Source organism: Cygnus olor, chromosome 20 (genome assembly GCF_009769625.2).
Source record: "Cygnus olor isolate bCygOlo1 chromosome 20, bCygOlo1.pri.v2, whole genome shotgun sequence".
NCBI classification, from domain to species: Eukaryota; Metazoa; Chordata; class Aves; order Anseriformes; family Anatidae; genus Cygnus; species Cygnus olor.
Window position 1 is genome coordinate 10,108,071 of NC_049188.1, and position 15,306 is coordinate 10,123,376.

The 15,306-nt window shown below is 43.9% G+C and overlaps 1 protein-coding gene across 6 annotated transcripts in view; it reads left to right on the plus strand.

Annotated features, from left to right (window-relative positions):
• The window catches only part of AATF (apoptosis antagonizing transcription factor), a 53,620-nt gene that overhangs the window by 18,928 nt on the left and 19,386 nt on the right, over positions 1 to 15,306 (plus strand). For 5 of the 6 annotated variants that reach the window (XR_005813945.1, XM_040532366.1, XM_040532367.1 and 2 more), the window contains exons 6-10: positions 25 to 229; positions 973 to 1,137; positions 1,873 to 1,956; positions 12,603 to 12,670; positions 14,578 to 14,658. Coding sequence is in view for 5 of the 6 variants with exons in the window: in XM_040532366.1 (XP_040388300.1) it covers positions 25 to 229; positions 973 to 1,137; positions 1,873 to 1,956; positions 12,603 to 12,670; positions 14,578 to 14,658 (603 nt within the window). In the remaining variant the exon portion in view is untranslated. Of the gene's footprint in view, positions 1 to 24; positions 230 to 972; positions 1,138 to 1,872; positions 1,957 to 9,769; positions 10,042 to 12,602; positions 12,671 to 14,577; positions 14,659 to 15,306 lie in introns of those variants that run through there. The other variant, XM_040532370.1, reaches the window with a different exon arrangement.

Genomic DNA, 15,306 nt, shown 5'->3' on the forward strand with positions numbered 1-15,306 from the left:
TTTATTTTGTGTGTTTTCTTCTAGCGATGATGAAATTCCCAGCAGTAGTGATGAAGAGCGAGTGGTGGAAGCTCAGGAGAAGAGGAGGCGCCTCCCCAAGCGAAAGCTGGCGATGGAGGACTACCCGGACTTCCTCGCCAAGAAGTATGCTGACTTCAGGACGTATCGGAACAGCGTCCTGCAGAAGTGGCACGAGAAGACCAAGTTGGCATCTGGCAAAATGGGCAAGGCAAGTCTCTGTGTGTGCTGACGTGCTTGCCATTAGCAGAGGGGTGTGGCACGGCAGTTAATTCGGAAGTCTTCTCTTACGGATATTCCAAGCTAGGCCAAGTGTTACAGCAGTAAGAATTAAATACACAGGTACATTCTTTTCCCCAACCTTAGTGGAGTTTGGAAAGAATCTTAGCCTTCAGATTTCAAAGATTTGTTTTGAGGGGATGGGCAGGAAAATTTTTTCTCAGGGGCAAATGGTTTCCCAAAGTTTTTTACTCTTCTTTCGTGTAGTATTGGTTTTCTTCCATCTCAGCTTCGCTGGTCTCTAGCAGCAAGAAAGCTCTTTGAAAATGCCGTGTTGCTGGTCAGCAAGCTGCTGGTGTTTTACCACAGAACTAGTAGGGGTTTCTGTGGCCCTCCTCCTCCACAAAGCGTATACTTTAATACAATGGGTAATCATTTCACCCTAATATCCCGGGTCTCCTAGCGTCTGCGAGTTAATATTAATCATCGAGAAGTTCATCTGAACCAGAACAACAAAAGCATTTTATTAAGCCAGGCCTCGGATTGCCTCGGGTTGGGAAGGGAAGGAGAGAGAGAAACAAATAAAAAAATGCTAGCAAAAATCCTGCAACAAAGCCCAAACCCCCTCCTCTTGGAATGCTCTCTGCTTATCCACTGACATGGAAAGATAGAGGAACACTGCTGCCTTGAGGAAAAGCTTTCTGCATTATCTGACACTAGTTAATGTTGTTGCAGGGTTTCGGTGCCTTTGAGCGTTCAATCTTGACTCAGATTGATCATATTATGATGGACAAAGAGAGATTACTACGGCGGACACAGACCAAGCGATCAGTGTATAAAGTGCTGGGAAAGAAGGAACAGGAATCTCATCCGGCCCCTGAATCTTTGCCTGAAAATTCGGTAAGGGTATTTTGTTTATGTAACTCATCCTGTGGAAGCAGTGAAACTCTGCAAAACAATTAGCTCGAGCCTTTAGCAGGTAATATTCTTGTTTGGGAGAGATTTATGGAGGACCTATCTGAGTGTTGATTCGTGTAATGTAATGGCTAACAAAAAGATGTAGACATTTCAATTCCATTTTTATGGCGTTTGCATTATCTCCTGTGCCAGCTCCTGACAGGGGAAAACAATGTTTGTTCTGTGATTGTGCTGTAGGAACTGATGGTCACTAAATCAGCTTCTTGAGGCAGCAACTGCAAAACTTTGTTTTTACTCTGGAGTTTAGAGTCTTTAACCCAGAAAATCATACTGCATGTAACCTACGGAGTATGGTAGTAGTATGTCTGTTATTAATTTAGTATTTAAGAATGAATAAATACTCGATTCTGAGAGATCATGTAGAATTACTGCACTTGCAAGATATATTTTTGCCATTACATTAAAAATATCTGTAGTATTTTGCCAGAAAGACTTTGTATAGTCCTATTTATTTCCCAGTAAAGGTATCATAAATCTATTTTGACATTGGCAGCGTTTCTGCCTTGCCTTTAAATGTATTCCTAGTCCTTAAAAGCTTGTTATGGTGGGAGCTTTTCTCCATTTTTTTGGATCTTCAAGCTGCTACATATGAACTCATCAGAGCTGGGGACAGAAACATGCATCTACGAGCCTTCAGTATTTCCTTTGTGCTTCTAGGAAGTCCTTCCTCAGACTGATTCCAACAGGCACCTGAAGGACATAGATGAGGAAATATTTGATGATGATGACTTCTACCACCAGGTAAGTGACCGTAAATCCCTGTTGGTGTTATGGCTCCACTTTTTAACATTTACCAAACTAATGCAGTCAGTTCTGTGGTCTGCATTTCTCTGATCAGTGAAGCTCAGTCATCTGTCATAACATCTGAAGTCTCTGGAGATTCCTCCAAGGATTTCACTCTCCACTTTCAATGTAGGGCTGTGTGAGCAAGCAAACTTGTGTTGTGGATGTAAACTTAGAGCCATTACTGGAACTGCTGTGCTCAAGTGAGTCAGGGCTGCAGGATAAGGCCCGTGTCTGTAGTTCTCACTGGTGAGCATTGCTACACAAGGAAAAAAATCACTGAATTCTCCAAAGGTGACCGTTTTTCTGTGGGTAGAGTCCAGTTATGAAAAATGATTCGAGTAGATTCTCAAAAGCACCTCAGTTACTCTCATCTCGACCTAAATCATCTCATCTACCTACAGGATGAAAAAAAACTGCAGGGCTTCTGTAGCACTTTTCCTGGAGTTGTGCCAGGTTGGACTGGGGCCAGCTATTCTTTTTATTTGCAGAGTTCTTAGAAATGAGCAATCTGCACCAAGCGTGTGGAGGCTGAAGCTTAGGGAAACCTTGTGTTTGTAATTTATTTAGTAAATGACAGTGCCAGCTTTATAAAATACTGAAATTGCCATATGCTGAGGAGTATGATTCACTGTAAGTCGTACCCCAGTGCATGAAAAACTAGCTTTGCTCTGATGATCTACGGAACATTTTAGCTTCAGGTCTAAACAAATACAATTATATCCTTAGAAAGGCAGAAATTTCTGATCTGAATAGTTATTAAAGTGGCTAGCAAAGTGTTTAGGCGGTGGAAAAGAGCTGTTGCCATGTGGCTGTGCTCTGATAACTGATCTAACCAGGAACATGCAAATACTTTCAAAATTTGGGATTTCGTGTTCAGAGCCAGGACTAAAGAAGAACAAAACGACACGTCAAGTTGGTGGTTCTTGTCTGTGTTTTATGGGTAGGAAATGCAAGGAAATTCAATGCAGCCTTTTTTTCCCCTCCAAGAAAGTTTTCAGCACACTTCCAACTACTACTGTTGTTGAAGTGCGAGAACATTTTGCAGTAGACCTCAATTGGTGTGGAATGACAATTCTAAAAACCTGTTGAGCGTTTCATGTTTGCGAGGGACCTACTCAGGGCAGACTGCCTCAGGGCCTGGAAGATATTCCACGCTAGCTGTTCTCCACATCTGTGCGCTTCTTGTGAAACACCTCTGCCAGTATCGCAGTGAATCGAGCAGCGTTTCAGAGGTGAGCGAAGGTGTTGGCTTCATCTGCATAGGCTTTAAAATGGAGGTTGGAGAGTGTGTGGTGTTGGCAGCAGGGGCTGAAGAGACCAAATCTGTTATGCAGAGGGATAATACTGACCTAGAACGTGGGGGCCAAGTGGACCTGAAGCCCAGCTTTGAGGTTCAAGTGGACCATAAGAACACAGAACTAATTATGGAAGTATAATAAAACAGTGAAGTGGTCAAGGAGAAATAGCTGTGATTGGCAGTCTTTGGACCTGTGCTTATTGGCCGTGAAATGTTAAATTTTTTAAAGAAAAATAGCAATAGATGAATGGTCCATCTTCCTTTTTAATAACTTTAACTTCGATAAATCCTCACTTCAGAGTTATGACTAGTCACAGCTTAGCTTTTCCCCTCACTGGTTAATTGGGGTGCTGGGGTTAATCTAAATTAAAACTTAAACTAATAGAGGTCATTGAGGGAAGAGAATCACCTGAGTAAAACAAATGGCTCTGCCAGGCACAACTGTGTCTTGGCCATTTCCCAAGAGGGAAGTGGCAGCAAATTGGAGTTGTTTCAGCATTCGGGAGAGGTGAAGGATGGGTGACACTGGTTTAATGTGCGGCACCTCCGGAAACATTCCAGATTGCATTCCTTGCTGTACCAACTGCTGCCTCCCGCGCGCGCGCTGAATAGGAGCAGGACCAGCCAACAACATCTGGCAGCACAGCAAGGAATGGGTGCAACTTTCGAAACCCCATAGACTCTAAATATGGTGCTTAGCCTGGTGGAGGCTTTAATCACTTACTACACTTTGGCAGCGGGCTACAACAGCTTATCCCAGCCTCGTACATCACGCACAGACATCTGCTGAGCTGCGAGGCAGCTACACATTCATTTTCCTTTCTTGCCTTTTTTTTTTTTTTCTTCCCCGTCCCTCCCTCCCTTCCACCCTTCTCCTCTCCTCCCGTCCCCAATATGCTTCTTGGGAGAGATGATCTGTAAAGATTACTGCTTCATTGTGTGCAAGTAATTGTGGGGATGCCAGCCCCTTGACAGACACCGTGCAGCACCTGTTCCACTGACCTGGTTAATTTCTTCTGTTGAGTGGGATTTGGCAGAGATTGGAGCTGAAGCCAATTCAGTGATAAGGCTAAAGAAAATGGCTGTATGTTTTCTGTCACCTCCCAATTAAATTGGTTTCATAAAGTGCTTTCCTTTATTTGTCAGGGTGGTAAGCTGGAGCTGAATGTTGCATTCAGAGAGGGTAGAGTGCATTACAATGGAGTGCTGACAATACGGAGAATGTGTTTTCTTTCACATGGGTCATAACTATGCAGTGCTTTTGTGTGTGCGGGTGTGTGTGTGCGTGCATGTGTGTACACGTATAAATAAAATGTAGAAGGGGAACTCATTCTTCAGGAGCAATCAGCAGCAATGGCTCTGATTGCTGGAGCTAAGGTGCTCAGAAACTCTGCGTAATCCTTATCGCAAAGACTATGTACATTTCAGTGGGTGCTTTTTGGGTGCTTTTTTCTTTGTATTTACATTTAGGTACGGACTTGTTTAGCATTGCTTTAATTTTTCTGAAAAACACTTTATAATCGTTAATTTTGATTACTGTTTATTATTGAATAGTATGATCTATTAAAGGTAAAAATTTGGATAAAGAAGGACACGAGACACCAACTTTCTGTATATTTCAGTGTGAAATTAAGTAATTAAAGATCTGATAAATGTGCACGAATTAATTAAAGTAGCTCTACTGTTGTGTTAGAGACTATAATCCAGAGCTCTGTAATGAGAGGGAAGCCAGAATTTTCTTGACTAGGTCTGGTGCTTGCTGGAATTCACCATGTGGGGCTGGTGGAATTTTACAGTGGTTCAGGATTTAACTCTGTTCTCACTGCTCATCCCACTTCACCTCTCCTCACATTCCTCAGTTGTTTTAGAAGCAGTTACAAGGGTTCTTGTGGTGGCTCCTGTTGAAAGGTAATACATGGCCAAACTGAATAATGCAAGCGCAACATTTTTATGTAGGTTGCACTGGATGAGCGTAGTTAAATTGTTTCAGAAAGATCCTCATTAGTGACAGCAGTGGGAGGCTGGACCCCATTTCCTTTTCTTCTAAACTCTTGGGCATACATGGTTTTCAGGAAGGAAAAAGGCTTTTTATTTTCAGAAGTCATCTTTATGTAGAATTCTTTACAGCTGATATTGCAGCATTAAGACTTAAAATTCCAGCCTGCTACCCGAGAGCTGCTGGTCTGCCATGCTACAGTGGAGATTTTATTATTAGTTTGAAATACTCTAGTAAAGGAGAGTGGAAATTGGTTTATTTCCAACAGGAATTAGGTTAGTGTTCACATGCTAAGCGTTCCACCGGTCGCAGCTCTTCCCAGAAAAAAAGTTCATCACTGATGGCAGCAGGTGTGCCCAAAGAGAATTAGGAATATGCATAATCCCTGCTCCCTCCTCCCCCAGGTTTTGTTGTGTTGTACGTCACCGCTTTTTATAATGCCTTCACTCATGTTTGTGTTGGCCACAGCCTCCAGAAGCTAGGCAGAGCTGGAGCGGATGGGGACTTGGAGTCTTCCAGCAGCGGTGGCAGCAGTCTGTGGGGCAGGGCTGGCGCGGCGCTGGAGAGGACTGCCTTTCTTCAGCTGCTGCCTTGTGCGGAAATGAACTCTTGGTGTCTGGGATTTGCTCCCGGGGTGGGTGAGCTTACGTAGTGGGAAGAGTCTTGCTCCATTCCTTGTTTATACCGTGATTATCTAGGAAGAGAGTTGATGTCGTAGAAAACTCTGATATGAGGCCATGTAACTTTATTTTTGTTCCTTGTAGGGTGGCACTGTATGTGCCTGCCCACTTTTCACACTCTCTGTGAAAGATGGGATTTTTCAAAGTGAGGGAGAGATCTGGCTAACTCTCTTTTTCCCAATTTAGCCTTTAGAATTCCTCCTTTAATCTGCGTGACCACAAAATGAATCTCTGACTCTCTTGTTAAGATACTCGTAGCTCAATTTGTTTCTCTGCTGGGCTGTACATCTTTCCAAGTCACAGCTTTTTAAAATTCTTGACATCCCTGAGTCCCAACCAAGAGTAGGCCTAAAGCAGTTGCTGGGCACATACTGTGTTTTTCTCTCTCAGGTATTTGATAATGCCATAAACAACTAATTACTAATCTAGTGAACTATTAAAAGTCGATACTGGTGAAGAATAGAGAGAAGACTGGCTTTCTGACAAGCTGGTTTACCTTAATTAAACTGGTGAGTGATTAATATGGACAGCTGATCTTGTGTCTTTAATTAGATGCATTTAGAGTTTTGTGTGAGTAAGAGATGTCTCGAACCATCCCACAGGTTAATGGCAATACAATACTCTTATCACAGGCATGTATCTTTCAAATGGCTGGGTAGATGGTTAATAACACGTTTTAAAGCTTGATTTGAAACGTCTCTTAATGGGATATCAGAAAATACGCAAGTCAATGCCTATTTTATACAAAGCTGAATTTCAATAAAATATTTTTTAAAAAGTGACTCTCCAGTGATTTCACCTCGCAGGTTAGATTTTTACATTATAAATAGATTACAGGAAATTATATATCAAAAAGTGTTTTGGGGAGGATTTAAGAATGCAGTTTGAGATGCAGTACAAATTTCCTCTGGCACAGCTAGAAATCCAAATGGTGTTAAGCTGCTAATGTGTGGCAGCTCGAAAGAGGAAAAGAAACGTCTTGTTTCTGTGTCAAAGCAGAGTGCAGTGTGAAATGTAAAGAGACTTGAAACAGAAGCAACCTTTTCATTATTTATGCTGTTTACAATAATTGTACAGTGTATATGTATGAAAAAGAAGGAAAAAATGACGTGATTTATCATGTCTGTCCAAAGAATAAAGAAGAGAAAAAATAAATTATAAAGTATTGAAATTACACTGATAAAATGCAGCTCTGACAACTTTCTGTTCAGAAGTGGAGTGACTTTGCACTTTTACCACTAAAGAGGAAAAGCAGTTGGTGTTTGTATTCTTATTTCTTCACTTGGACTTGGCAACCTGTGCTCAGCTTCTGTTTTGATTTCCTACAGTGATTTTTTTAAAAAAAAAATAACTGCTTTTAAAAAATGATTAGAAGATAACTTAATGATAACACATTTTTTCAATGTGGCATGTAATGTTGCAGCTCTGAGACAGGCTGAAGGTAATTTGCCTGATCTTTTGAAAGGATTTTGTGTTAAAAGACATCAGGGCGCTGTGAGTAGACCTTCATGCCACAATAATTGTTTGTTTATTGTCTCCAGTTACAGATGCACACTTAGCTAGAAAAGCCCACAGAGGTAATTTGCAAAAATTTTAGAGTTCCTCACTAATAAAGAGTGGTTTTTTTAGCCAGGGGAGTGACAGTGCTCTAATAAAGGTGAGCGGCTGTTGGTAAACCTGTAGGCTGGGTTTCTCACGTTTTCTCCTTGTTTCTAAATCCACATACAGTTGCATCTTTTTTTGTTTCTGTTGCTTTCAACAAACGACTAAGCTGGCAGAAACTGTACAAGGTTCTGCTTTCCCGTTGCTCTGCACAGTTGTTTTAAAATGAACATTGTTGGCCCCTCGTTTGATATTACTGGTGCGGGGAGCCCAGCAGGACTGCCGTGACTTCCTCGTACAGCAGCCGGCACAACGACCGGGCTGAGACCACGTCTCACCTCCCCTCATGCCTGACTCGGTGAATTCAAAGCCGGCGGCGCCACTCGTGAGACAGAGCAGGTGGCTTTGATGCACGGTAGCAGAAATGACCCGTGCCTTTGCTGGCTTCTCTGAAGACTTGAATAACATCAGAGAAAAAGTGTTTCTTTTGTTCCGGTTATATTTCTAAGGTTTGTAGACTAAACTGTTTCCTGTGATGCAGTATAGATCAACTTTTGCAAAATATTAATTTGAACTGGTCTGTGAGGGCAAAGAAAAGTCTCTTTTGTCACGAGGCGTATTTCAGCTATACTTAGCTCTTTGTCTCAACTGGAAATTCTTAGGGGCCTGCAAATCAGAAAGGTCAGCAACGGTAGTATTAGAAACACTGATAGATAGTGCATGAAAATGAGACCTAACCTCGAAAATGAAAATTGACCTCTAAAATGAGAAATGAATCTCTATTACCCTTGAACAACACCCTCATGGCATTGCTAAATCCCTCCAATTTGGTACGATGTACTGCATCTCTTAACTAGCAGAGAAGGGGAGTCCCTTTAAGGTGAATTCTTTAGAAAGCACACATCAGTGACTCCAGTGTAAATTTTAACAATGGCTTTGGTGTCAGCGCAGGTAGGTGAATACAAGCTGCTTTTGAAGCTTTCTCCTTCGGTCACATCCTGTGGGTACGTCGCGTTGCTCTTTGTTAGCAGTCGCAGATGTTAATTCCTCTCGGGTGCTCCGAACACAGGAGGGCGAGTCAGTTCTGCTCCTGGCCCAGCGCTAGCGCTGCCTGTGGCCTTTGGCAAGCCACGCAACGTGTGTGCTTTTCTTTACGTGCCTGACAGGTAGACCCTGGTTTTGACCAGGGAGTCTGATTTGCTTGGGTTTAATAGGATTTGCAAGTGCTTGTTGATACCTGAATGAAAATTTTCTCTGATGTGAAGCTTTGAGTTTGGAAACACACGCACGCACTCATGGCAAGCATTGCCCTGTCATTCCCGAGACAAACAAAACTCACACAAGCAGCTTTCTTTGCTTTCTTCCACTTACTACTGCCCCTTGTCCACTTTGCCCATGGTTTATTCTCCTGGTTCCTGCTTTCGGTAGGAGCAGCTTGGAGCCGGTAGTGGAGCTGCAGGCCTCTGGGTCTGCAGGTAGGCAGTTGTGTTTGTTTGCATGGCAGAGTGAGCTGGGGTTTCTGAAGTTCAGGCAAGATGTGAAGAGGTGAAGGAGGGAAAGCAAAAAAGGGATACGTTTCAAATCACAGCCTTTTGATGCTGAAATTGCCTAACTCCAAACTCTGTCTTCACACATCAGGGCTTAATTCTGATAGTGATTTACTTACACTTCCTAGTTAATAATTAGACATTGGGAGACACCATATATCACTCCTAATGGAATATATGGGGTCTGATGAGAGTTTTCTGTTTTGACTAATAAATTTAAACCAGAATCGCCAAGCTTAATGAAATATTACAGCTTCGGAAGTGTTTTAAGTCTTGTGCTGTGAAAACAGTGTTACTTTATTCAGTAAATGAATTTATCATTCATTCTGTATCCTGAGCCCTAGCTGGCTCTGGAGCATGGGCTGAATGCAAGACGCTGAACTAGAAAGCGGAAAAACTAATCAAATCCTTAAAGACCAAAGGCAGCGAGGCAGGTCTAGACTGACTTTTTCAACGGTAGCCTCTGGCTACATCCACTTTTATTTTAGTAACCATTGTTAGCGTGATTTATAACTTTAGCTTTAAGACGTACACTATTTAGATGTAGTAAGATGCTTCGCAGCTTTTATTTCTCTTTCCTAATTTCCCTCTTCTCCCTGCTCTTTTTTAATTCCCCCTCATCCCTGTCTCCCTTCCCTCCCCCCAGCAGTGTCCCCAGTCTTGCAGGTGACGCCGCGTTGAAAGAACGTTTCACTGCCGGCCCCAAGGTCAACAAGGCAGAGTCTGCCCCAGCTGTGGCTGATGTGCTGCTGGCCTGCTTAGTGCCGAGGAGACGACTGTGTGCAGGGCTTCGCCTCCTGCTGGTGCACAAAGCTCTCCCCTGCTAGCTCTGGTGAGAGGATGCTCTGAGCACAGAGGACATGTCCCCAGTGAGTAACGGGACCGTGCTGTTGCCCTGCCAAGCAGCACACGGCTCAGCACCTCGCAGAGCTGTGGGCAGAGCTGTAAGACCTGGGTGCCACCAGCCCGTGAGCTGGTGGGCCACCAGGACGAGGCAGTCCTGCAGAAGGCGTCCTGCTGCTTAGCTGGGAGTGTCAGGACGTGCATGGTGCCGTGTTCTGTGCCTCGGCCGCTGCCATTACAGCTCAGCAGTTTTCTCCGTGCATTGCGCCAAGGAAGCAAGATAAGAGGTGCCAGTAAACGCATCTTATTGCCGGTACAGGAAGAAACACTAAAATGTAGCAACACCATTTCTGGCTGCTGTTAAAACCCTCCCTCCCACCTTGCTTTTGACAGCATATTGACTAGAAACCAAGATCCCATTTCTGCTTAGCCTTAAGGGCAGCTGTTTACAGAGTAGCAGTGTTACATAGGTTTACTGTGTCGTATGTCTGTGTAACACTGGATTTGGATCTTGTATTTAGCTGCCAGAAGTGACTGTGATGAAGTGGGAGAGATAAACTGATAGATTGTGTGCCAGAAAGATGTTGGGAATCAATCAGATAAACAGGGCAGAGAAATAGCTTGCTGTTTTCTAGTGATAATAAACCAGAGGTCTCTGTTCCTGGAATTCTTAAATGTAATTTCTGTAGTAATAATCTCCAAAAATAGGCAAATAGAGGGGAAAAAAAGTAGTGGCAGGATTTTAATTGTGCTTGAATTGTTCTTTTTTTTAATATGATGTAAGCCTTGAAGGCAGGGGAAGATGTGGACAGGAATAAACATTTACTCTGTTGCTTGATTGTCTTCCATTTAAAAACAAAAAAAGGTCGTAAAATGATAACCATCTACTTTTAAATGGCATTTTTTTTTGGCCTTTCCCCCTCAGTCCAGCAGCGTACAGAAGCCAGAGCAGTGTGCGAGCTCCTCTGGCTGTGCAGTGCCTGGGGCAGCCCCAGGGACCAGCTGTGCCCGGCGGGGGCCGCGGCGGTGCCCTGGAGGCCACCCGAAGGCTGCTCCGAGCACAGTTGGGCCCTGAGGTGAGCTCTGCTCAGAAACGCTGCCGTCTCACTGAGCGGGTGTCTCCTTCTCCACATCCCCTGCTGCCAGCTGATGCCGGCTTCTTCCTTGTCCTCTTGCCTTGGCTGCGCGTGCTTCGGCCAGGTGAGGGCAACAGCCAGGAGCCGGCTGCTCCCCCAGCCTTACGTCCTGGGACTGTTGCTGTGCCCTGACTGACCATCGCACACCAGCACTCCTACTTGAGCAAAAATACAGGGTAGAAGAAAAGCATTGTTCATCCTTTCTTGGCCAACAAGTCTGTAGAATTGACTGGACTCCCGTATTTCCAGGTCTGTGTCTGAGCCGAGGCAGTAACTTCGCTTGTCAGGGCATCCAGAAAGAGGTCCGTGCACCTCAGTTTTGCAGGGTTCGTTTCTGTTCTCTGCAGCAATGTGTGATACCCACGGCACAGCACCTTCAATCTCCAGTGAGTGGTGATAAACACCCAGCCCCGGTCAAGTATCCAGAAAGGCTGTTCACAAGGGTCTCTGGCTGCAGGAAGCACAAAGGACAAAACCTAACCCTCAGGACATGAAAAGAAATAGAAAAACCTGCTTGAGCATTCCTGCTCTGGCTGTAAAAATTATTTTGCTGTGCTGTTCCTCAGAGCCAGCATTACTGCCTAGCAGTGCTTGGCGTCTGTTTTGTGGAGGCTCGTGGGGCAGAGATCTTCCTGCAGATCTTCCGGTGCCACACTTGTCAGGAGGAGCTGGGTACACAACAGCCTGTGGAAGTTCAGGCTTTTTTCGTCCTTCCAAAAGCCCAGCGAACAGTAACGATCCCTGAAACACCAGCGGGATTCCTCATTCTGCCCCTCGGGGAGAGGAGCGACTGCCTCCTGTCAGGCTCAGCTAACTGAGGAGCGGGGACCGGGCCCCTGCCTGCCTGTTTCTGCAGCATCCCCCAGCTCCTCATGTATTTGCACTCCGTGGCATTGTACAGTTTGCTCTGGGCTCCTGCGACCAGCAGTTACTGAATGGTCGGCCTGTCTGACGAGGCCAGAGGTGGCTTTGCAGTGCTACCATTCCAGTCCTTTGCCCTTGCTTGACGACCTTTAGGACATCGGTTTGCTTTGCCCGTGCAGGGCTCCTTGTGCTTGGCCATGGTGTTCCTAAATTGTGCCCCTCTGGCTTGGCAGAACCTTTTAGATGCTCTTCAGATGAGTGATATGATGCTAAACGTCACCTAAATAAACCGTAGTATGTCGAGGGGAAGACTCTCCTAGTCCTAGATCCATCTGAAATGAGCTTTGTGCAGAAACGCTTCTGTTTGCCTCCAGCATTATGCTCCAGTCACGTGCACTGCGGGGACTGTTTCGGAAGATAACTGCTTTATCCCTTGGAAAACTCTTGTGGAGAGGAAATGTTGAAAGGCTTTAGTTCTTGGCATGCCATTTTCTAGAGAGTTTCAAGAAATGAGGCATGCAGATTCTCTTGGGAACTTGGCACCTAATTTCTTAAGTTTTCCGAGAGACATGTGAACCTGTTTGCATTAACTTGTCTTTATTGTGCTTTTAAATGGAATTTTTGTCTCTCTTGTAGCTCCTTCGAGAATTTATAGAGCGTAAAACCAGTTCGCTGGACCCCAACGATCAAGTAGCGATGGGCAGGTGAGTAGGAAGCTGTCTGCAGCATCACTAGCTTCTCCCCAGCGCTGCAGCACAGTCCAGGAGTGCAGAACTACTTGTGAGCTTCCAGTCCTGCCCGTTGTAGACGGCAAAATTGTGAGTGACTCTGGAGAAAGCTTCTAGGTTTAATACAGTGCATTGCCCTGAGGATACTTTGCAGCCATAAAAGGCTTGTACCAGACCGTGGATACCTCTGTCACAGTGGTTCGTGTAGCACAGAGGATGCGTAGAGGAGTGTCTTGTCCTGTCCTGCCTGACAAGAGGGAACTAGACGAAGCAACTGTCCACTGCTGAAGCTGGGCATTCTCTCATTATGAGCTCTGATTTGCCATCCTTTTAGAGGAGTGAGCCGTCTGTAGTGAGATCAGTTGAAATGAGTCCTGTTATGCTCTCTCCCTGCTGTAAGAAAAGATACTGATTGATTAGAACAGTGTCAGGGAATGTTGCCTGCATGCCAGAAGTAAAATATAATTCCATGCAGGGAAGTTTGTATTCCTCAGTTTAATTCTGTGCTTAGAAAACAGGGAACATTTCAAATACTGCCTGATAAACAGTATACATTTAAATAGCCCTGGGCTATAATTGAAAATAACGTAAAAGCACAGGAAGGTTGGAGATGCTGGAATAGGGCTCTCTGCTGAAAAAGGAGTTAAGCGGGTGTGTGTATGGGGAGGGGAAGAAAATTCATTAGGAAATTTTGTGTAAGTAAAATAACTTTTATCCTTGTAAAATACTATCCAAATTTTAGTGCAACATGTCAAATATATTTTGTATATGTCTGGAATATTATGGAAAGCTATTCACTATAATTTAACATGATACAGACAAAATTACATTTAAGTGGTGATTACATTGTACATTTATCTGACTTTACAATAAAATAGATTACAGTAATTAAGATTATATTAAGATTGCAGTAATTGGATTTTGCTAGATTTTTTCCCCGATGTCAAGTTTTCATTGTATAAATTAGGTAAAATGATGCTCATTTTCGTAAAAAAATATTTATAACTTGTAGAAGTTTTTCCCTACTGAAAACTTCTTTGACTGGATGAGATTCTGTCTGAGGACTTGAGCCTTCCCTTCTAAATTCTGCTGGGGATCAGACAGCACGTTCTGCAAGTGGTTTTGCCTTTCTTTTGTAGTTCTGCTTAGTCATAGGTGGAGCATTAGAGAGGACTTCTTGCTAGATTTGCCAGGTTTAATAGTCAGAGAGGGTGGGGAGAAATACTTGCTTGTAATTTTTTATATGCTTTGCAGAACTGAGGGAGGAAATAAATTCAGAGCATCTACTGCCCTGTAGCACTTCTGTTCATGAAGTTAGCATAGCCTATCTCACTTAAAGAATCAGTTTAGAGTGTGTCAGACCGTCAGTACTGTTCAGGGCTTTCTATGTGCAAAGTAGAAATCATTCTAACAATCAATGCCAAAACAAAAAAGGAGTACCTTTAAAGATAATTTTCACAGATTTTAGCATTTATATTTGATAAAGATTTTCTTTTTAATCCTAAAGATTCTTTAAAAAAAAAACAGTTATCAAGAAAGAATAAAAAAATGGAGCCAGTCTTGTGGTCTCCATGGTTTTCCCTGCAGACGAAGAATTCTCACCAAACAGTGATCGTCTCATTGGGATCGTCAGGTCTGGCCTATGAGTCCTCTTGTGGCTGGCATGAGGAGAAATGCTTGCTGTTTAAAAGCTGTGTCCTTGGAGTGAAGCAGTGGCACAGGCATTTGAAGTTTCATACTTCTTTTCCTGAGGTTCTGATCTCCTTCGCTTCTGTACATGCATTGGGTAAAAGGGCTGGAACAGGCTTCGGACCCCAGTATAGCTAACGCTTATTTGCTTCGTGGTTCTAAAAATGGTGTAACTGTCATTTTGCATTCCTCAGGCAATGGCTGGCCATCCAGAAGTTACGGAGCAAAATAAAGAAGAAAGTGGACAGAAAAGCCAGTAAAGGAAGGAAAATCCGGTGGGTGACAGCTTCTGCAAGCAACCAAAAGCTCTGATTTTGCCAAATCAAATGTGACTGCCCTGGTTTGGCTGCAGGGTGCATTGGTAGGCCTCTTTGCCCCCTTCAGGGCAAGCCGCCTTGCTCTGGGGCATCCACTGTGGAACCTTCATGTTCTTTGAGCCTAGAATAAGGGGTGGCTTGGAGGCAACCTCTGAGCGCTGCCCAGATCAGTCTTAGCATGAGTGTTCCTTGGTCTCAGAGGGCACTGGAGACTGGTGTTCAAATGCCCCTAAGTGATTTGGGCTCATGATTTCTGGTGAAAGCCAATAAGCACCTCTTGTGCAATATACATGTGGCTGACTAAAGTACAGATAGCAGCTTCAGGGGAAGATTTGTAGAAGTGCCCAAGTGAGGTACATGCCTATTTCCCACGCATTGTCATTTGCAATTTGGTGTCTAATCTCTGTTTGTTTTTAAGTCACATCAGAGCTTTCTTTAGCATCACAGCATTTCGCGTTCTGATTCCTGGGTCACGAATTCGGGTTGATGTCTCTGTGTTTCCAGTGGAAGAATTGTCCACGCTGTAGGGTGGAGAAGGAAGCAGCCTGGAGAAGATAGTTTTTGTGTTTTTTTTTCCCCTTTGCAGAGCAGATATATTAGCCTCCC